Source organism: Tamandua tetradactyla, chromosome 9 (genome assembly GCF_023851605.1).
Source record: "Tamandua tetradactyla isolate mTamTet1 chromosome 9, mTamTet1.pri, whole genome shotgun sequence".
Lineage (NCBI taxonomy): Eukaryota > Metazoa > Chordata > Mammalia > Pilosa > Myrmecophagidae > Tamandua > Tamandua tetradactyla.
The window spans coordinates 14,952,936-14,975,952 of record NC_135335.1 but is presented as its reverse complement, the minus strand read 5'-3'; the positions used below and the strand labels follow the sequence as shown (position 1 = coordinate 14,975,952).

The window sequence follows — 23,017 nt, the reverse complement described above, 5'->3', positions numbered from 1 at the left end:
GAAGAGGTCTACCTGTGGCAAAGCCTGCTTACTACAAAACCAACAGCCAAAGACCCCAGCAGATGCCAGCCCCAGGCCTTCCCAGCTCATAGAGGTTTTCTGGACCCACTGGGCTCTCTTGAGTCAAGGTGTCTTTTACTGGGTGCCTTAGTTTGGACATTTTTAATAGCCTGAGAACTGTAAACTTGCAACTTAATAAATTCCCTCTTTAAAAGCCTGTCCATTTCTGGTATATCAGATTCTGGCAGCTTTAACAAAGCCAAACAGTCATCTGATAGAAGAAGAAGGAACTGGCCACTTTCCACAGAACTGATAAAATGTGCCAGCCATGTGAAAAACATGGCTCACATAACCAACTTCAAAGTATGTGACCGAAAAAAAAAAATCAGAGATTGCAATGATTATTTCCAAAGCCTTCTTTTGTGGAAGTGCAGATTGGTATCCAGACAATGTGACACTTATAAGCTCAAACTAAGGAAGCTTGGACTCAAGGGAAAGACACTATAGGTAAACATGTGGGAGTGTTTCTTCCCTCTGGCGAAGCAAACATCACTGAAGCTTCTCCCCATAAGCATTCAGATAGAGCTTATCATATGAAATGTGGGTGGTGTTTATGATATGAGAAGTGGAGAAAGAGAGTCATCTTTTAAAAATACAGTATATCTCTTCCCATCACAGCTGACTATCCAGTAAGAATTGTGAAATGAACGAGGAACTGTATTTTCAAAACAGTGCCTATATTGCTCAACCTGGAAAGGTCTCATTACATATCACAACAGCTTAATCTCCTTAGGAAGTTTTCAGTTAATGCTGGTGACCACAAGGAATGAGAACCACCTCTGGATGTAATTCTGAAGAGATGTGGAGGTAGGTGCAGCCTTTTCCTGTTCTCAGCTTCTTGGGTTTCTTTTGCCAGGGACTCTTGCTGCATGGCCGAGATTCACAATGGTAGCCAACCATACTCATGTACACTGATCCTAGTAAGGGACTGGGAAATGATGCTAGCATGCCAGCTTCCTATGGAGCCATCCCCTCCTCCTTGAGAGGATGCCCCTAATAGGGGCAGAAAATACTTCGGCATTATCAACAAGACATTTTTGTTGGGTCAGAGACAAGCAAGTTGTTCAAAAGGCTGTACTGATGTGACAAAACAGAGAGCAAAGGCAGTAGGATAAGTAAAAGTCCCAGAATAATTTCTGAATTAGGTTGGATCCAGGGGGTTATTAATACATGACCATTTGCCTAAACATAAAAACAAGCATTAAACTGACTTAAGGAAAAATAATTCAATGGCCAATTCAGTTCTTGTCTAGAACGATCCACTCATCACTTGGATGATCACAGAGGAGTTACATAACCTTGTAGGACTGTACTTTCCTCATAAGAACTGTAGGGATGGTTATATATAACTATTTACAGGCTTGTAAAAACTTTTTTTAATTTGAAAATAATTTTAGTTTGACAGAAGAGTTGAAAAATAATGCTGAGAGTTTTCATGTATCCTACACCCAGCTTCTCTTAAAGTTAAAATATTATATGCTAATGGTATATTTATCAAAACTAAGGATGTGACATTGGTTACTATTAAATGTATTAAAGCCTATTAACAGTATTAAAAACTTTCACCAGTTTTCCTATTAATGTCCTTTTTCTGTTCCAGGATCCAATGCAAGACACCATGTTGCATTTTATCTTCCATGCCTGCTTAAGTCTTTTCCAATTTCTGGGTGACAATTTCTGGGTCTTTTCTTTTCATTCACACCTTAACACCTTTGACGAGCACTGGTCAGGTCATTTGTAGCATGTCTCTCAACTTGGTTTTGTCTGATGTTTTCTCCTGATTACACTGGAGTCAGGGCTATTGGGGAAGAATTCCAGAAAAGTGAACTGTACTTTGCAATGCATAATATCAGCAGGTACATGATATCGACATGGCTTATAACTGGTGATGCTAAACTTGACCGCTTAGCCAAGGTGTTGTCTGCTAGCTTTCTCCACTGCAAAGTTATACTCTGCCCCATCTGTCCATCCTCTGTTTATTGGAAGCCCATCATTAAAGCCAGTCTGTTCTTAAAGAAAGAGGTATTAAATTGCACTCTCCGGAGAGAGAAGCATTAAAATATTTGTGGGAAAAATGGTAAAACAGCCACAGTAATTAATAAACATTGGGGAAGAGGAGCTACTTTGAGGCTATGTGTCTGTCCTGCTTCTCCTTAAAGGATCACCCACTATTTCAACATTTAAGAGCACATCTTATCTGTTACAGTTTTTACCATGACACTCTATTGATGAGATCCTATTTCTCCATTTTACACTTCTTCTTTCTATATTTACTATTTGGAAATTTTTTAAGGAAGATTTTTTTTTAACCTTCTCCCACACTTGCTTTACATTTTAAATGTATCTATTGATTTATCTATCTATCTAGTCATCTATTAATATCATTGTGGGCTCTGATATTTATTTCATTCCTTGGGTTTTAATCCAATACCAATTATTAACTTTTCATTCAAATTGTTCCAATTTCAGCCATTAGTAGCTCTTTCAGGTTGACTCCTGTAGTTTTTTGAACTTGCAAAAATACTTTAAACTTTCTTTTTTTTTTTTTTTAATTTGAGCACTCTTTTACTTTTGGGCACTGCAAGATGCTCTAGGATCATTTTGTATTTTTCCTGTACCAGTCCTAGAATTATATATCTCTTCCTTTAATATTTAGACATCACAATATAGATGCTAGACACACTTGTTGCTACTGGGTTGTCATTACTTCTAGCCCTCTCATCCAGTGAGCTAGGATGTGCATGTAATGTCATCTGACCCTGAATCCGGTATACACATAACACTATCTGTGTGTATATTAAAATACATGTGAGATCATACGAATACATCCAACTCCAATAAAATACCACTGGGTATGCTGCAGTCTTCCCCTTTGTTTATGTGTAACCTCTGTCTCTAGCAGTGAACAGTCTGGCTCTTATTATTTGCAGATCTATACTCGTTTGTTCAACCCCAGTGAACTTGTGCTTTCAGAGCTGCTAACTGGTACTCATGTAAGAAATAATTTTACCAACTAGAGTATAATGTGATGTACAGTTCTTTTTGTACCAACCTTGCAGTATCCATTCGAATGATTATTTTCCGAAGTTCGATAGGTCAGCTCCTTTTTCCACCCCCTCAATGAGTTTGCATCACGTGTGTTTAACACAGATAATTACAGTTACAATCTGTGTGCTGTCCTGGATTCTCCCAACAGATACCTCTCTCTCCGTTATTGAATGCTAGTTTAATCATATCATTGCCTGAGAACATACTTTGTATGATTCTAATATTTTGAAAAATTATAAATTACTTTGTATCCCTGAGTGTGGTCTGTCTTTGTGAATGCTCCAAATGCGCTTGAAAAGAATGTGTATTCCTTCTATTCTGGGGTGGAGTGTTCTGTAAACTTCAACTTGCTCAAATTGGTCGAAATGTTGGTCAGTCATTTATACTTGCTGGCTTTGTGCCTATTTGTTATGCTAATTCCTGATAGAGACATATTGAAATATCTTGACTGTAATTGTGATTTGCTTACTTGTCTTTTCCATTGCATCCATTTTATGCCCTATATGTTTTCCAGTTCTGTTGTTAAGCATGTACAGATTTAGGATTGTTATGCTACCTTGGAGAATCAATTATCATTATGTAATATTCCTTTTTATTCCTGATAATATTCCTTGCTCCAAAGTTTCTCTTGTCTGAAATTAATATACCACCTCTAGCTTTATTTTGGCTAGTGTTCATATGGTACATGTTTCTCCATCTTTTTACTTGTGACCTAACTATGTCTTTATGTTAAAATGGGTTTCTTATAGGCAGGACATAGTTTTGCCTTCTTTTTTTAATACAGTATAACAATCTCTGTATTTTAAGTGGTGTATTCAGACTGTTCACATTACAAGTTATTTTTGGTTAGACAAAACCTATCATATTGCTACCTGTTTTCCCTTTGTTTGTTTAATTTTTCTTCCTTTTATGCCTTGTCTGTGTTTGAAAATTTTTTCATGATTCCATTTTTTTTTTACAAAAAGGAAATTCTCTTTTTTATAACATCTTTAGTGGTTTCACTAGGGTTTACAATTTCCTTTTGAAATAATGTTTTTTATTTGAATACTATATCATTTCATAGGATGTTTAAGAACTTTATATTAGTTTATTCTCAATTCTACCATCCTATATTTTGTACCATTCTTTTCATACATTTCATTTATATATATTATAAAAATACATTATATTTTATTATTTGTCCTTTAAACTGACATTTATCTTTTTAAGAGTGTTTCATCATAAGGAAAAAAATATTTTCTTTTACCTTCATTTATTCCATTTCAGATACTCCTTATTCTCTATATAGAACCATGACAATGACTTATATTTATTCTGCCTGAATTACTTCCTTTAACATTTCTTGTAGAGAAAATATGGTGGTGATAAATTCTCTCAGTCTTTGTCTGAGAAATTCATTAATTTACTTCAATTTTGAAGGGTATTTTTGCTAGATATAGAATTTTCAATTGGTCATTTTTTGTGTGTGTTTTTTTGTTGTTGTTGTTTTTCTTCTTTGCTCACTTTACAGATTTCACTCCATGGTCTTCTTGGTGGGTTGGATTCTGATGAGAAGTCTGCCGTAATTCTTATTTTTTTTTCCTTTGTCGATAATGTGTCTTTTTCCTCTATCTGCAATCAAGATTTTCTCTTTGTCTTTTGTTTTCAACAAATTGAATATTTTTGCAGGAATTAATGGGATTGACACTATATTTGGTGTCTCTGAGCTTCTTAAATCTGTAGTTTGGTGGCCATCATTAATTTTGGAAAATTCTCAGTCATTAATTTTATTTATTCTGCCCATTCTCTCTTTCTTCTCCTGTAATCCTAATTATGTCTATTGTTCTAGTTTGCTAGCTCTGGAATGTAATGTACCAGAAATGGAATGGCTTCTAAAAATGGGAATTTAATAATTGGTAGTTTACAGTTCAGCCATGAAAAATGTCCAAATTTAAAGCAAAGATATATAAATGTCCAATCTAAGGCATCCGGGGAAAGATATCTTGGTTCCAGAAGGCTGATGGCATTCAGGACTTCTCCCAGTTGGAAGGGCACATGGCAAATGGTGACGTTTGCTAAGCTTTCGCTCCAGGGTTCTTGTTTCATGAAACTCCCCCAGGGTCATCTTCCTTCTTCATCTCCAAAGGTCTCTGGCTGCATGGGCTCTCTGTTTCCTGGCTCTTTCCAAAATGCTGTCTCTTTTAAAGAATTCCAAAAAACTAATCAAGACCCACCTGGAAAAGGTGAAATCACATCTCCCTCTATTCAAATACCCACAATTGGGTGAGTCACATCTCCATGGAGATAACCTAATCAAGTTTCCAACCTAAGGTACTGAGTAGAAATTAAAAGAAATGGCTGCACCCTCAAGATTGGATGAGGATTAAAACATGGCTTTCTGAGAGTGCATAATCCTTTCAAACCAGCACACCTATGTTAGACCTTTGTTATTATTCCACCACTCTTAAATACTCTGTTCTATTTTTCCCCCACTCTTTTTTTCCTCTTTTGTTTCAATAATTTCTGTTGACCTATCTTTAAGTCACAACTGATTTTTTCATAAGCTGTAACGGGTTTTATAATGAGTCCATTGGAAGCATTCTTCAATGCTGTTACCATATTTTTCTTTTCTAGCATTTACACTAGAGTCTTTCTCAGATTTCCTTATATTTGCATGTTCTGATAGCCCCAACACTTGTGTCCCTCTGAGTCTGGTTCATGTTTATAGTAAATGATAGTTTTGTCTCTTCAGATTGTGTTTTCCCTTACTTTTTTCAATATGCATCATAGTTACTTTTTTGTTTGTTTGTTTGTCCTTGTTCTTAAAAACCAGACATTTGTTTAGGACTGTAGATGCTGAGATGAATATTTTTTATGTCTGCAGATGATGAATCTCACCTTCTACCAGGCCTTTAGTGTGGGATGTGTGCTCATCTAGTCAGGGGTTGGGCTGAGTTTTAAGTTTGTTGTGCTATGTTTACCTTGGTGTATCAGAGACTTCTCTCATTCTTTGGTGTCTCAAGACTTCTCAGTCTTGAGTGTATCATGTGTTCTAATTTGTAAAAGGTTTTATCTCCATTTCTTCTCCTTTCTTGGCTTTGGATTCTTACTTCATGCTCTTGTGGAGAGAAAAGTTGTCTCTTGCTCTCTCGGCTGTATTCCGTTGTTACTTTAACCCCATGTCTTTCTTTTTTCTGCATCGAGGCATGTGATACTAGGGGGAAAGTTGGGTTGTGTGGTTCTCAGATGTTCTGATCAAGCCTTAGTCCTACGTAGGTACTGTCAATCCAGGACTTAGGATATGGGCTTCACAAGTGCACCCACCTCTCCTTCAATTATAATAATGAGCTTAGAACTTATTCCTGTTTTATTTTCCTGTTCCTCTCGTAAGGTTGCCCTCAGACCACTGATTTATCGCTCTTAAAGGAAAAAGAAGAAACAAGTGTAAATGGAGATTCCTCAGTAACCACTATTCTCTTCCCCCAGCAGCATCTGTGGGAAGCTTTGCAGGATTCTCTTCATCTTCCCTGAATGCCTTACAGCGTTCCAGGAGGAAAATCCTAGGAGTGGATGTAAATAGCTCCTGTCTGTGAACCCACTGTCTTCGCATTCATATTCATATGCACGTGTGCCTTTAGCAATTTGCTAAAAATTTCTAGTTGAATCTTCTTCCCAACTTATGTAACATCCATAAAGATCTTTCCAGGTAAGCACATGCCTGGTCCTGTTTCTTCCTGTAGAACTTGTCTCTCTCCAGATTTCTTAGTCTTCCTTCAGTTCCAGAAAAGTCATTATGTGCAGTTTGTACAACTGGTATCTTACTTTCCTGAAAACAATACTTTTTCCAGCTCTCTGCATCTCCGAGCTGAAACTAGAGGTCTCTTTGCAGTTTTTGATATTCGCAAGCTGCAATTTGCTCAAATTATAATGAAGCATATTTTTTTCTCAGTGGGTATATTTTCATTTTTTTACTGATGTTTCTTGTTCAAGACTGAAAATTGAAATATTTGCATAACATGCATAATGCTACTTGCTGACCCCTCTCTTTAAGTGGGTGTTGTGAACTTCCGGAAAGCAGTACCTTTGTTCACAGGTTTCTCCCATCTTCTGCATTAAATTCATTTTCAGCACCAGGTCATCAGATTCAAAGCTTCCCCAAACTTTACTCATGGCTCATAACCAGAATGTCAACATCTCCCAGTTACATCAGGCTGGATCTTGGAACTTTCCTCATCAACAACAGAACATGCAGAAATTCTTGAATGGGAAGCCCAAGATTTTGGGGGTAAGAAGAGCTTAGACTAGGGAAGCATTTATGCAGAAATAGCCATTTCCTGTGATAGAAAGGGCTGCCTTTGGAGGGAGCATCAGGGTCTCCAGGATTGTGTCACCTTGATAAGCACCAATCTCTTAATATCACAGAAAACAACTATTAATAATTTCATATTAAATGAAGAGAGAAACTAGTGCATTACTCATTTTACTATTGCCGTCATGGCAACGTTACACAAAGAACTTGTGCGTGGGCAAAGTAGCTTTGATCTCAGGGTTTTTCTTCAGTGTGGTGCCCTAGCCCGGAAAAGTAGAATATTAACCATGTGCTAAGACCTTTCCCAGGGGAAAGACTTTTCTCTTAGAAAGGGACTTCTTGCCGTCTTATATCTCATTCTCATCTTCCAGGCAACCCAGATCCTAATTGGTCTCATGAAAATATGCCTGTGGGCAATGTGGAAGACTGCATCTTATCATGTTTATGTGCACAGCTATTTGTTTACCCCCCTTGCATTTATTTCTATCTATCCTGTATGGGGATCCTTATGTGTAAGTACATTGGAATTTATCCATTTCTGATATTTGCAGGGCTTTGTAAGTATTCCTTTCAAATTTCTCTCTCCAGTTCTCTCTCCAAAACTCCATAGCTTTAATGCTGTTCCCCGCCCCCCCCAAAGCATTTGGGACTTGCATAGCTGCTCTTTGCAGCTCTTTGCAGCAATGCAAGTAGAGAGGCAGGGTGGGGGTCACAGGGTAAGATTTAAGGTCTCCAGTCCTTAAGAGAATTTTTCTTTTGCCAGTTCTTTTTATCTGGAATAATGTCCATTGTTGCTGGAAGCAAACTGACCATGAATCTAGTAAGTATCAGAAATGTAGTATCCAGCTTAATTTAAAAAGCTCAATGGAAGATGCAATAAAAATTATGTGATATACATCTTGATTTCAATAACTTCGGTTTAGAGGGGTACACAGACAAATGTGCCCACCAGGGCACTGTGGCTCAACCAACTTTTAGTATCAATATCATCAGACAAACTGACCTTGGGCTTCACACCCCAAACACATGCTACTGGAAAATTTAATAGTACAACTGAACATATACCCCCTACCTTCAGTTAGAGAGGAGAGATCTCCCCAGGTGAAAGCCCAAACCCCTCAAATTTATTGTCTTCCATTTGTTACTGTCACACCAAGAGATATGAGCCTGAGAATAGAAAGTGATAAATGTTTTGTTCTCTTTCAGGTTCGAGGAAGCCTGGCTATGAATATAATCAGTGCCATAGTATCAGCAGTGGGGTTGGCTTTACTTACATTGGATGTGAATTCTAGCGTTTGGGAAATAAGAGGTTTCAAGGCAGCAGGTGTAACTTACACTTTAGTGAGTGATTCTTGTTAATAACATCCACTGAATCCTTAGTATTGTCAGAAGCATCTGTGGAATTTTTTCTGAGTAATTCTTTTTTTTTTTTAAACTTTTTTTATTAATTAAAAAAATTTCACAAACAAAACATTTAGATATCATTCCATTCTACATATACAATCAGTAATTCTTAACATCATCACATAGTTGCATATTCATCATTTCTTAGTACATTTGCATCAATTTAGAAAAAGAAATAAAAAGACAACAGAAAAAGAAATAAAATGATAATAGAGAAAAAAAAGACTGTACATACCATACCCCTTACCCCTCACTTTCATTTACCACTATTTCAAACTGAATTTATTTTAACATTTGTTCCCCCTATTATTTATTTTTATTCCATATGTTCTACTCATCTGTTGACAAGGTAGATAAAAGGAGCATCAGACACAAGGTTTTCACAATCACACAGTCACATTGTAAAAGCTATATCATTATTCAATCATCATCAAGAAACATGGCTACTGGAACACAGCTCTACATTTTCAGGCAGTTCCGTCCAGCCTCTCCACTACATCTTGAACAACAAGGTGATATCTACTTAATGTGTAAGAATACCCTCCAGGATAACCTCTCGACTCTGTTTGGAATCTCTCAGCCATTGACACTTTGTCTTTTCCGAGTAATTCTTGCATAGAAATTACCCTGTCACCCGAGAATTTTCTTTGAGATAAGGGAATTCTGAGGCCTCCCTTGCCTGATTTAGACAAACATACAAACTTTTCTTCTGACCATGTTGATGTGATCATTTGATTATTATGAACCCAAGATTCCTATAAGCAGAGATCTCCAATGAGATGCCCCTGCCAAATTTAATGTTAGGATTATATGAACAAATGGTGTCCAAGTACGATTCATGAAATATGGGACACAGAGCTTAAAACTGGAATGATCAGAGCCCTCTTGAAAGAGTGAAGAATATGTTTGGAATGTACTTTTCTGCGTGGTTGAAAAAGATGTGCTAATTCTAGCTGGGACATAGTCTTTGTTCTATAAGGATCTCATATCGAGAAGGAATGAACTAGAGAAAATAAGGTGATTCCTGGATTCATCTTTGAGGATCCAGAGAAAACTATTTGTGACCCACATTTGATATTTTGGTAGTATTTCTTTTGTTGTGCTGGGGTACGGTTGGATTTGGACACAGCTCATTTGATCCCACTATTTGACAGGAATAGGCTTAGAATCAGAACAACCAGGTCAGCAGTGACATGTTGCACATCATACAAGGCTCAGGCCCTATACACTCCTTCACTCTCAGGTATATATTTTTTCCCCCACAGAAATATGAAAGTGAAACTTTTAAGCAAGTATTTTTGTTTGCCATCTTGATCCTCACCATGCTGGAAATGTGCATTAGTTTGACTCTCTCTGCTTTTGGGTACATGGTGGCATGCTTTGTCACACAGGTGAGTATTCTGGGACCTTAGACGTTCTCACGGGGTGGTCTATTTAGTTTTCCTTCACATGCTCCTTCTTTGAAGAAGCCGATAAATGCAGAATTGACTTTAAGGTATTTATTAATAGGAATGTAAGGAGAACATAAGTACTGGGAGAAATATATTGTTTCTACTACTACTGGCCAATGAGGTACTGTCACGAGATACAGAGTCCATACTGGGCAAGGTCCATGGAGGAGCTGAGCCCTGGGGTACAGCAGCAAAGTAAAGCTGAAGGCTTACTGGGAAGAGGAGGTCCCTCTTGTTCCTTGGAGATGTGACGAAAAGGGTTCCCATTTCTCATCTTCTCAGGTTGTGGTTCAACTGGCACCTGCTGACAACAGACCGTCCGAAGTCACACTTGAACATGAGTATGAAGAATTGACCTGTCCATACATCTATGTTATTTGAGTTTTTCCCATTTGTTGCATTACTGCAGCCCTGACTTTAGGGCCTTTTTATACTGTACCACTGCAGCTTCACATGCAAGCTCTCTGTTTATGCTCTTTTGGAACACAGATACTGGCATTGTAAAAAAAATAAAGGTTTTTGCACTTTATGCATTTTCTAATATTGACTGTTACATTTTTTTCTAGGATATTTTATGCTTATTTGATGATGTGACCGAAATAGAGCGTCATTATAAAGTCACAAAGCATGTGAAAATTAGTCCACTTTTTGACTACGTTTGAGCACCTCAAATTGGGCTGAAAAGTCTATGTTTTTCCCGTCTGTAATGAGTAAGGTCATGCTGGCAACTGTCTGTGTGTGTTTCAGAGCCAGTCTTAATGGCCCTCTGTCTGTCTCCTGCTGGAATAGGAACTATCTGCAAAGCAGAGGAAATTAATCATCTGCTAGTGAACTTTCAGCCAGCAGAGGAAGAGTCCATTTTCCATCCTCTCTTTTATTAGTCTTTGTGAAGGGAAGAATTTATCAGTATTTTTGGATATGATTTTCTGAGGACTGGGCTGCTTTTCTAAACAATAGTTGTCCCAAACTTGATTCCATAAATTCTAGCAATAACTGCTTCTATATATCTGATAAGGATCACGCAATGCCTGGCATGTTTTTCCGTCAAGGGAAACCACACAGATGAAAAAATCTTAAGCCAAAGAAAGCTGAAGATCCACCAAGCCTTTTGGGACATTATTAGCCTTTTATCGCCATCTGAATGAGGCTAAGATATTGATCTTCTTGCAAACATCCCAGCTACATTTACCCAATGTGGATTTTCTACTAGACTTTTAGCATTTGGCTCTAATACTTCCCATGTGATGTCATAAAGAACTCTGTAATCACCTAGGGTCAGTCTCTTGCTTCTTGGCCGAGGTTCTTACTACTTATACTATGATGAATTTTGTACATCTAAATTTTTAGCATCAGGTTTCACGTTGGACTTGGTTACAATATGATGAATTTACATTTATTACAATAAAAATTATTTTATATGAAACAGTAATCCAGGAGTTTGGGAAGATCAACATAAGTTAAATGGCATATCAATGATACAACTGCCAGAGGGAATAGGAAAATAAGCACTAATTCTTTTATGTTTCTCCCTTCAGTACTGAGGGAGGTGAAGCATTGGTTAACACTTGTGAATATTTCTCACCTCTGTCCTTCTAAGATGAGTTGGTGAATAACCTTTAGTAAAATATAATCACAGAAGAAGCTGTGTCCACACTCAGTGTCCATTATTAGATATTTTTGTGTTCTAATTTCTTTCCATTCAATTTAGCACTGATAATGATTATTTGTTCTCTACTGGATATCCTTCAACCTAAGGTTAGCATTTATTATTCTCAGGAAGCTTTAGAAGCTTAGGAGGACTTCTACTTAATAATTCATAGCAACCTCTTCCTTAAGAGAACTAAAAATCTTGACTATACATAAAAATACTAAAGAGCTAGAAAGTAGGAGTTAAGAAATCATTGATGTAAGATCCAGAAAAATTAGGTTTTTAGAGAATTGAACCCTGAACTCTAAACACAGTGCTGTTTTTCCCTTAATATGTTTGCCATGTGAAAGAAAAGGTAGAAATATGAGATGTCTTAATTTTCCTGAAGAAATGTAAGGAGAAAAGCTAGAGATCCAGAACTACCAACTTGATAGGAAAATGAAATCCTCTAAGAAGAAAAGATTATCTAAGGCCTCAAATGATCCCTATTAACATGCTTTTTTCCCCCAATAAAATATAAATATGTTTACAAATAAACAAGACCCCATCAGCAGAAGGCATAGACAAAAGAGACCTACAGTCACTCCAGATATTGAATTATTAGGTATTTTGTAGAATAATTATGCTTACCATACTCACAGAGATAAAACCCAAGCCTGAAAACTTTGGGAAGGAATTGGACACTATAAAACTGGGCTAAAATTTTTGAAAAAGTTTAGTATCTGTGGAGATAGGAAGACTTTATGTTTAAGAGAGTCTTTCTTCCATGTCTTTGTGTGCAAAAAATGGTCAACTAGGGCGGGCCACGGTGGCTCAGTGGCAGAGTTCTGGGTGCCATGCCAGAGACCCGGGTTCGATTCCCGGTGACTGCCCATGTTAAAAAAAAAAAATTGTTCAGCTACAGTGGGGTATCTACAGTGTTAAATCTGAGATCTGGCCAACCTGTGCTCTTGGAGTGTAGATTTGCTCACTACCTATAAAATCTTTACTCCTGGTTAGTGTTAAATGTTGCCTCTGTGTGTTCACCTTGATGGGGTTGAAGATAATTCCATTTCCTGTGTGGGAAAATGTAGTTTCAGAGATTATTTGAGAAAGAGGAACTTCTTTGCAAAGATGATCTGTCTTGCTCGTCTTCCTTTCCAAGTCATAATGTGATAAGATGTGAAATCTCATGTTTCCTAGTGTAACTATTGATTCTCTCGTTATGTTGATCTTTTCTTTTCCTGTCTTCATTAATAGTATGGAGTATAAATATTTCTCTGCACATTATGAAAATCTTTGACATTTTATCTGTAATGTCTCTTAAGGCAAATGAAGTAATTTTTTCTGCTGGGGTTCCTTCATCCAAACAGAAGCTCTCTTGGGTGGAGTCAATTTAAAGTGTCATGTTACTAACTGCAGTAGTCTGGTTCCAATCAGAAAGCACAGAGTAGATTAAATAAGGGGAGTTTAATATGGCGAATTATTAACTCAGAAGAACAACTTATAATAAATAAGGACATTGGATATGGTATCTTAGGACTGAGGGAGCCAATCCTAACTTCTTCCAGATAAAGAAGTTGCCAGACTGGAACTGGTCTACAGTGGCTGGGCAAATAATAGGCAATCTTTCTGAGTGTGGGTGGAAAGCAGATAACGGAGAAGCCAGTGATGTAGGACTGAGGCAAAGAAGGCCTTCAGCATACCTGAAGCTTGCAGAAGGAGTGATTGCTTGGCATGTGAGCTTCCAGACCACAGGAGGCTGCCTGCAGGGTGGGTGGGGATTTGCAGAGGGAAGTGGGCAAGCCTCTGGCCCAGTGGGCTGTGGTTTCCATGTGGAGGACTCAGGGGTGGGCAGTTTGAAGCTTCAAAGTCACAAGGGACCATGTTCTAGGCCTGTGACCCCATGGGAAATTTCATGAAACCTCTTCTTCCTATAACGTCCCTTCAGCACTCTTGTAACATCTCACTCACTTTAAAGGAGAAATGAATCTCAGAGCTTCTAGGGAAGGGTAGGTTTAGACAATGAATTGATAACTGACATGCTGTCTGTGGAAATGAATAGATGTACATCTGCACAAAAGTGTTTTGATTGCTGTCCTTTCCTTGTATGGCTATGTAACAGGCTCCAGCCAGACATTTCTGACTCAACCAGATCAGTGCCAGGGAGAAAGTCTTGTTCTTATCACTATAACCAAACACTTGGGGGATAAAAGTTAAGCTCCTATAAGACCTCTCTTAGAGTCGTAAAATGTAATGGGTTGAATGTATATACGTTATCTAAAGATTAGGAGGAGTATAACAGAGAAGAAAAGATTTAATCAATGAATATGACTGCTGAATCATCGTATGGATATTTCTGTTGGAGGAGCTAGAAGAAAAAACAAAAAATTGTGCAATTATAACCCATACCAAAAGAAATTTATTCCTTTTTTATATATTTGTTACATTTCAGAATTAAAAAAAGTATTTAAAAAAATGCAATTGTCAGATAGCAAAAAAATAAAACGACATTCAAAATGGATTCTGTGGCGGGGGGCTGGCAGGGGGCGCCTTCAGTTTCTCTCCCTCAGCAGCTCTTCGGATAGGACCTGATGTGACAGCAACGTGGTAAGCACAACGTGCCGACACCCCACCCCCCAGAGGCCAGACCCGATAACCATGAGTGTGAAGTCACGATCTGTAGCAGCTTGCTATCTCCGGGTGATGCCTGCGGTCTCACATCACCCCCACCCCTCTTGGCGCTTTTTTTCCCCTTTAAAACCACAAGCTGTCAGAAAGACAGTTGGAACCATTGTTCCTTTCTCTTTTGCCAGCAGGTTTTGCTGGCTCCCCCCTGCCTGCTCTACCTTTGCTTTCTGTCTGTTTCTTTCTAGCAATAAACCCCTTAAGCTTTAACTCGCTGTCTCCTGTGGATTCCTTTAATGACCCGGCGCCTATCAGTAATGGGTCTAAAATATTCTGTGACTAAGCAAGTGTCAATTCTTTCACAAATTAAATGGAATAGCAGATAATACATAATTTTTGCAGTAGAACGAGATGAAATTCTAATTCTGGCAAGCCCGCTTCCTATTTCTGTGATTTATGTCTTGGTTTCCCATATGGAAAGCGAGAATAATACTTATTTCTTAGGCCTTTGGGAGGACTTAATGAGATGATGTTTTAAAAACGTGCTAAATTAATCAAATAAGTCCTAGATCCTCAAAAGTTCTCCCATATTTCATTCCCACTCTGTAATAACATGACATTTATTAAATTGTCTCATTTCAGAGTCACCTTGGAGAACTATAAAACAGAAAATGGTTTTGTTCTGAAGTAATCTAGGAATGATATAACCTTCCTGTTACCTTTAAAATTATTCCAGGAGACATATGTTTACATTGTGCACATAATCTCGTTAGACACAAGTAAAATGCAAGGGATTTAAATACACTGATTTTCCACAAAGAGTTGATAAATTGAGATTATGTTTTTCAAAACTTAATAAAAACAAAGAGAACTTAACAACAACAAAAACCATGGTTTCCCTTTACCTCAGGAGGTACAAGTGGCTGAGAATCTGGGCTTTTTGATGAGAAGGCAAAAAAGGCAGGGGAACTTTCAATCATTTTGCAAAGCCTTATGAAAAAGGAGAGGAATGAACTGAGGCTGACACTTGGCTGCTTTTGTTCTCAAGATATTTGCCAAATTCTGAAGCTGGATGGGGCAAGAGGCTAAAATTCTAAACAAAAGCATGTAAAAAAAGAGAGAGAGAGAGAGAGAGAGAGAGACTTGGAAGTCTAGGCAGGCTGAGGAGACAAGAAATAGAATTTGGAAACTGCTTGGGGAACGGATCCTGGGTTACGTATAGGGTTTCAGATGAAATCCTGGAGAAATATGCCCTACAAATATGGCAAAACAGAGATAAGCAGGGCCTTATTAAATTGGCAAACCAGCGTAAAATACTGATTGGATTCAGGGATGATTACCCAGGCTATCTAACCAGCAGGGCAAGTGTGGACCTTCTCTGCAAAGAAAGAAAATTATCTGGATTCTATACTATCTATCTATACATATATATATATATAAAATCATATATAATTATATAAGTAAACATTCCTGATACTCAATGAAAACATAATATGTAATTAAGAGAAAGGATCACATGCTTGAATTGAAGAGACATACATGACAGTAGAGAAAGACCCGGAGATGGGGGATGTATTAGCAGGCAAACCCTTTAAAATAACTATGAAGTCCATTTTATTCATTGGTTTTCTGTTGTTTATACGTTTGGGGTTATATCGAAGAAATCATTGCCAAATACATCATGAAGGTTTTCCCCTCTGTTTACTTCTACGTGTTTTATGGTTTTAGCTCTAATATTTAGATCCTTGATTCATTTTGAGTTAATTTTTGTATATGATGAGACAGCAAAGGAAAGGAACAAGGGAAGTCATGTTAATCTTTACCAGAGCAGCTAGCAGAGAAAAAGAGAGAAGACCTTTGATTGTGTTTTCCCTAACTCCATCTGCATCTTTCCATTTTGCATGAAACTTTCAAAGATCTTCTTCTAGTTATTCCTAACTTCCCTTTGATGGTGTTTCTTTAATGCAAAGAAGCAGAATTATCAATGAATGTCCTAAAGTCCATTAAGATATAGATTATTTGAAGACTGATGTTTGGTTTTATATGTATGTGCATTCATAAATCTCCCAGCTCTTAGCAGGGGTGCTAGCTGATCAATTGTTCACTCTGTGTACAAATATACATGTGTGCACACACACATATGAATAATGTGATTAATAAATAAATTCAGATATAATCAAATAAACTCACAAAATATGCTCCCCATAATGGGATGCTGATATAAGATGATAAATAAAAGATTCCATCCATTCTGGATTAGAGAAAAGGTCTCAATTATCTCATAAACAAAGAATTTCACATAACCATAATCTAACCTACCCAGAGGAACCACAAACAACACAAAATATATAATCAAATATGAAATCTGAGGAGAAGGTAGAAACTATGCAGTAATTGAAAGGCATCATCTCTTTCTATTTAAATCACACATGTATCTCAATCAGTTGTCACATGCAAAGGGCTACTTAGGAAGTCAGGCAGCAGATTAAATAAACTTTTCTAGTCTCCTAGGATGAATGAGAAAATATTCTATTTTCCTTCAATGGTTACAATTCCTCCCAAAAAGGTGGTACTGTTTACCACCTTTTCAATATGGCTGTAACTTTTTTTTAGCATGACAAAATTTTAGGTAGATTTCACCCCAAGTCTACCCAGGGGCCTGAGAGTCTCTGTAACTAGGCAGTTGCTTATTTCCTTCTACCCCTTTCCCAGCCCTTACAGACTCCAGGTGTAATGGAGTTGAGGTCTCTTCTCTTTTCTCTATCATTGTTGCTATAGATAAAATCATCCATACCTATTTCACATTGTCTGGTACAATTTTTTCTTTGACTCCTCCTTTCCCCTCTCCCCCATGCAGCCATACCCAGTGTTTTAGTCTGCCAAATCTGCCAGAATGCAACACAACAGAGATGGAGCAGCTCTTAATGAGGGGATTTATTTAGTTAAAAATTTATAGTTCTTCAGGGTGCATGAGTGATTCTGGGGTAGAATGCGTGCCTTCTGTGCAGAAGACCTGGGTTCGATTTCTGGACCATGGACCGCCCCCCGCAAAAAATAAATAAATAAAGTTCTTCAGAGGAAAGGCAGCTAACTTTCATCTGAGGTTCTCTGTTACATGGGCGGGCACAAGGCAACTTCTGCTGGACTTCTCTCCTGGCTGCTGGGTTCCAACTGCTTTTCCCGAGGTAATTCCTTTCTGCATCTCCAAATGCGTGGGCTGAGCTGCAAATTCTGAGATGACTATATTGATCTGTTTGGTTTGTGCTGTGTCAAGCTTGCTTCTGATCTCTCTCTTTTAAGCCTCCAGCTAATTAAATTAAACATCACTCACTGCAGAAGGCATTCCCCTTCAGCCAATTGCAGATGTAACCAGTCATAGATTAATTTTACATGCTAATGGTTCAAATCCTCAGCAACAGAATAAGGCACCATTACCTGGCCAAATTGACACCTGAATCTGAGTACCACACCCTTGCTTTTATTTCCTCACAAATGTTGGTGCATGAAATGATCAGGGTTCCTTGTGCAACTTCATAAGGAATCATATTTCTCGTCTCTTGAAGGAAGTTTCAGCCCTTCTCAACCAAAAACCTCCAGTGATATGGAGGGCTTACTTCCAAAGATTTAGTTTCCCTTTTAGGAATATGTATAACTGTTGCAGATATGTCCTGGGTATCAGATGTCTCAGCATTTCCCATCTGGAAATGTTGGCTATCATTTGGTTTGACAGCCACAGAATCAAAATTTGATTTGATTCCCACAGGAGTGCACAAATTTGCGCATTCTATAAGAAACCACTATCTGTGAATACCATATGTGCCTTCAGTATGCAAAACTCTAATCTCAGCAAGACTAGAAAGTAAGTACTGGAGTGACTGCCTTCAAAGGCTGACAATTGGAGTAGCAACAAAATAAATCTTTTCTGAGTCACCTGTGTCTCTGAAAAAATCCCAAACTATGCTACACATATGAAGTCATTCCTAAAATTTCTGACTTAAAACATCTGCCTTTTGCAAAACCTGAGTTTGGAAATTTCATATTTTTTTCCGTCTTAAAAAGTCTCTCTGTTTGGAGGCACCCAGAGAATAACAATCTGGCAATGGGCTGAGCATACTTGAGCCTTTTCCAGGGAAATTTGCCCCAAATCGGACTCTATCTGATCATTTTAATCTACTACCCTTTCTCTTTACATTTCCCTCCATTTCTCTGTTTAATACTCCTTTTATTTTTTTAGAGGTTAGTTAATGATTTCCTTTTGAAATAGATGTAGGGACTGGCCCATTTCTGCCTTGTCTCTTCTTTGTGTCTCTGCTTTAACTCTTACTTAAATATTTCCTATAATAAAGCCAAGATATGGATGAATATGATCAGTCATTTAAAAGTGGGGACCTTATCTGTTTCATCTGTTGTCTATTGTCATGATTTTAGAACAAAACATTTACCATCAGAATTTTTACTCAAACTGAAATAGGTACCCTGTCAATAACTATATATAATTATATACATATCATTATATATATATATATATATATATATATATATATATATATATATATATATATATATATAAAATCATCTCCTCAAATACTAAAAGCAACTAAGAAAAAACACCCTTGACATCCATCTAAACTAAAAGTTAGAGAGGTTTAATTATTACCCAGATTGCAGATCTCCACATCAATGCAGCTGGGATTCTAACTCTAATGTTTCTGTCTCCAATTTTATAATCTGCCCTTCCTTTACCTAATTCCTATGTTCTCCAGGTTCAGAACGATTGCTCTAAGGGGTAGGTGGTTTAGGGGGCCTGTAGGTGGTTGGAGCCAAATGTACCCTAGAAAAAACATAGACTTAATCTACTCCTGTGAGTGTGAATCTACTGTCAATAGAACCTTTTGATGAGGTTAAGATGTGAACCATCACAAACAGGATGGATCATAATCCTATTACTGGAGTCTTTTACATGCAGAATAAAATTCGGAAAGAGAGAGAGAGAGAGAGAGAGAGTGAGAGAAAGCCACAGAGAAAACAGCCAGAAGCTGAACATTAGTGGAAACCAGAAGAGAAGGAAGAGGCTAGGAGAGGCTATCATGTGCATTGCCATGTGGTAATGAGATCTCTTTTCTCTCAAGCTCTCTCATTAGATTGATTACATCCAGATGCATGGGTTTAAGTATCATTTATTGACTCATGGTTTCTAGTTTATCACAACTCTAGACATACTTTAGGGTCTGGACTCTAACATCTAAATGCCTACTCATCATTTCATACTTACATCTGAAACTTTTCCCAAGAGAATCTCTTAATCCTTTCCTGAACACACTTATTAATCAACCGCCCAAATTTCTGTGATTATGAACTTCACCTATTGTTCACTTCCCAAATTAGAAGTCCTCCTTGATTTCTGTAGTTCCCTTAGTTACTCATTTAATCCATCATCAAGTCTTAAGGATACAACATCCATGATGCGTTAAATTTGTTCGTGGCATTCGTAATCCATGCTGTCTCATGTCAAGCCTGGTGTCACTTCATGGTTGTCTAACATCTCACTCCACGTCTACCCACGACCTACTTCTCTCTGTTGTTTGATATTAAACTATTTGGTAAATATATCAAAAATAGAGAAGTATGTAGAATGCTGAAAGGGAAAACTAAATTCGTAGAGTCTGTTCTGTTCAACTCATGTAGCCATTACGTGACCTTGGTAATAAATTGTTGACGTGTGCACCCTAGCTGGGAGGACTGGCTATCTTGTGGGAAAGAGATACATTTTGATAAAAAGAGTTATCTACATCCCAGGAAACTCCTGGCAGTCTCTCCCTAGCCAGTTCTAGGAGAACCACCTGAGCCCTGTCACACGTAAGCTAATTGGAATCCAGCCACTATTGTATAAAGATACCATAAAACTGCATGCAAGCAGTTCGACTAGAGAATCTCATGAGAGAGAGAATCTTATCTGGGAAGAGGTCGCTCTGCTGTGAATTTTTACCCATCAGACCCCGAATGCTGTCTCTGGGATTTTCCAGCAGTCCCCTTCAGGTGTTGGTGCTGTCCCATCTGGGGATGTAACTATGTCTCATTTCTAATAACCTTTTAATTACTTTCCTAATAAATCATATTTTTATATCACCATAGTCTGTTTTTGTCCATGAATCCGAGCCTATAGATTAAGTAGCCACAAATATCACGTTGCCTTTTATGCAACAAATGCATATGTAAAGTTTAATAAATACAAAGTAAATGCTTATTAAATCACCATTGTGGTTGAGAGAGAGAATATTGCCGACTTTCCTGAGAACCCCACCCGGGTCTGAACCCTTCCTGTGTGCCAAGGATTTCACCCTCTTGATTTTTTTTGGTAATTGATATGACCATAAGATTTATCATCTACAGCTCAGGGCCCTCTGAGAATGGGAGAGAAGGACTTATGTTTACAACAGAAAAACAGAGGCGAACTGGCTGTTTATCAATCCTGGATTTACAGTCACTTAGATAACTATTTGTTCTAGTTTGCTAGCTGCCAGAATGCAAAATACCAGAAACAGAATGGCTTTTAAAAAGGGGGATTTAATAAATTGCTAGCTTACAGTTCTAAGGCTGAGAAAATGTCCCAATTAAAACAAGTCTATAGAAATGCTCAATCAAAGGCATCCAGGGAAAGATACCTTGGTTCAATAAGGCCGATGAAGTTCAGGGTCTCTCTCAAGTGAGAAGGCACATGGCAAACACAGTCAGGGTTTCTCTCTCAGGTGGAAGGGCACATGGTGAACACGGTGTCATCTGCTAACTTTCTCTCCTGGCTTCCTGTTTCATGAAGCTCCCCGGAAGGTATTTTCCTTCTTCATCTCCAAAGGTCACTTTTCTGGTGGACTCTGCTTCATGGTGCTACAGCATTTTCTGCTTTTTATGAAACTCCCATTCTCCAAAATGTTCCTTTAGTTAATCTGAAATAGATATTGAATACAGTGATATGTAGGGCCACAAATTCATTTATTTTCAATATGAATACCCAATTTCCAAGCAACATTTATTGAAAAGATCATCTTTTTAATTTTGATATTTAAGTAATTATGTATACATGGTTTTGTTTCTGTACTCTCAATTTTGTTCCATTGGTCTACTTATTTATTCCTATAACAATAGGATATTACCTTAATTTCTATATCCAATAATAATCTTTATTTTACTCTTCTTCAGGAACAACTTGATTTCTAAGACCATAGAAAAGTCAGAATCAACTTTTCAGGTTAAATGAAGAAGGAGAAAAAAATAAAAAAAACAACTTTTGGAATTTTATTAGAATTTCATTAACTTTATAGATAAATAAAAGGAAAATTGATATGTTATAATATTGTTTTTTCCAATGCATGAAAATCTTGTATTTCTCTGTTTAAATTTCCATAATGGCACGTAATAAAGTTTTAAGGAATTTTTAGGGAACATGATTAACAAACTTGACTGAAGTACTAGACATTGAAAACCACACTCCAAAATGCATAAAATACAGTCTATGCATAGCACACATAGACATATTTATAGAAATCTACATTACATATAAAATCCATAATCCACGGACATGTTTATATAAATGGGTCACATTGCATATAAACCAAGTCCCAACATATTTCTAAGAACAAGAATCCTGTAGCCCAGGATATCTCAACTTTGGTGCTATTGATGCTGTAGCTGGAATAAGTCTTTGTTATGAGGGAATGTCTTGTGCATTTTAGGGTGTTCAGCACTCTTGGCATCTACTCAGGAGACGCTAGTTTTATCCTAACATCCCCACCCCTTCACACACTCACACAATATAACAACCAAAAGTGATTTTTTGGCCAAATATCCCATAGTGGGAAGGGAGGGATTTAGTTTTCTAGGCTTCTCAAGCAAATACCACAAATGGGTCAGTTAAACAACTGGAATTTATTCACTCACAGTTTTGAGACTAAAAGAAAGTCCAAATCAAGTTGTCATCAAGACAATGTTTTCTTCACAAAGATTATGGTGCTCGGGGCTATAGTTAGCAGTGATGTTGTAACACGCTTCCAATGAATGTAAAAAGTCGTTTAGCCAAAACTAAATGTCAACAAGTGGGGGACATGGGAGAGGGGTATGGATTCTTTGCAGAAGAAGAGGAAATGCCTTCATATAGATTACGGTGGTGAAGGCATGTCTATTTACTTAGGTTGGATTGCTTGATGTGCGAATAAAACTTTACAAGTGAGCAGAGAGAAGCAATGCTAGAGAAAATGTGGAGAAAGAGATGTACCTATTCAATGTTAGTAGAGAAGCTGAGAGGGGCAGCCCCTTGGAGGGCACCGTGGTGGGTCCACAGGGGGCTAGGGGTAGGGTTGCCATATGACCCTGAAACCCCGTTGCTGGGTATATACTTGGAGGAACTGAGAGTGGGAACATGACTGGACATTTTCACACTGGTATTTATGGCAGTAGTGTGGGAGGTTTCCAACGGATGGGAGTAGCCTAAGGGTTCAATGACTGAGGAATGGAAGGGGG

General features: G+C 37.7%; 1 protein-coding gene across 1 annotated transcript; it reads left to right on the top strand.

The window, feature by feature from the left end:
* The first annotated feature begins 695 nt into the window (after positions 1-695).
* Positions 696-10,948, top strand: LOC143646775 (membrane-spanning 4-domains subfamily A member 4A-like). The gene is made up of 7 exons (XM_077116116.1): positions 696-867; positions 6,577-7,372; positions 7,768-7,908; positions 8,160-8,216; positions 8,603-8,737; positions 10,066-10,191; positions 10,534-10,948. Exons 2-7 carry the CDS (start codon positions 7,256-7,258, stop codon positions 10,630-10,632), a joined length of 675 nt encoding a protein of 224 aa, XP_076972231.1. The 5' UTR covers positions 696-867; positions 6,577-7,255; the 3' UTR covers positions 10,633-10,948.
* The last annotated feature ends 12,069 nt before the right edge of the window (positions 10,949-23,017 follow it).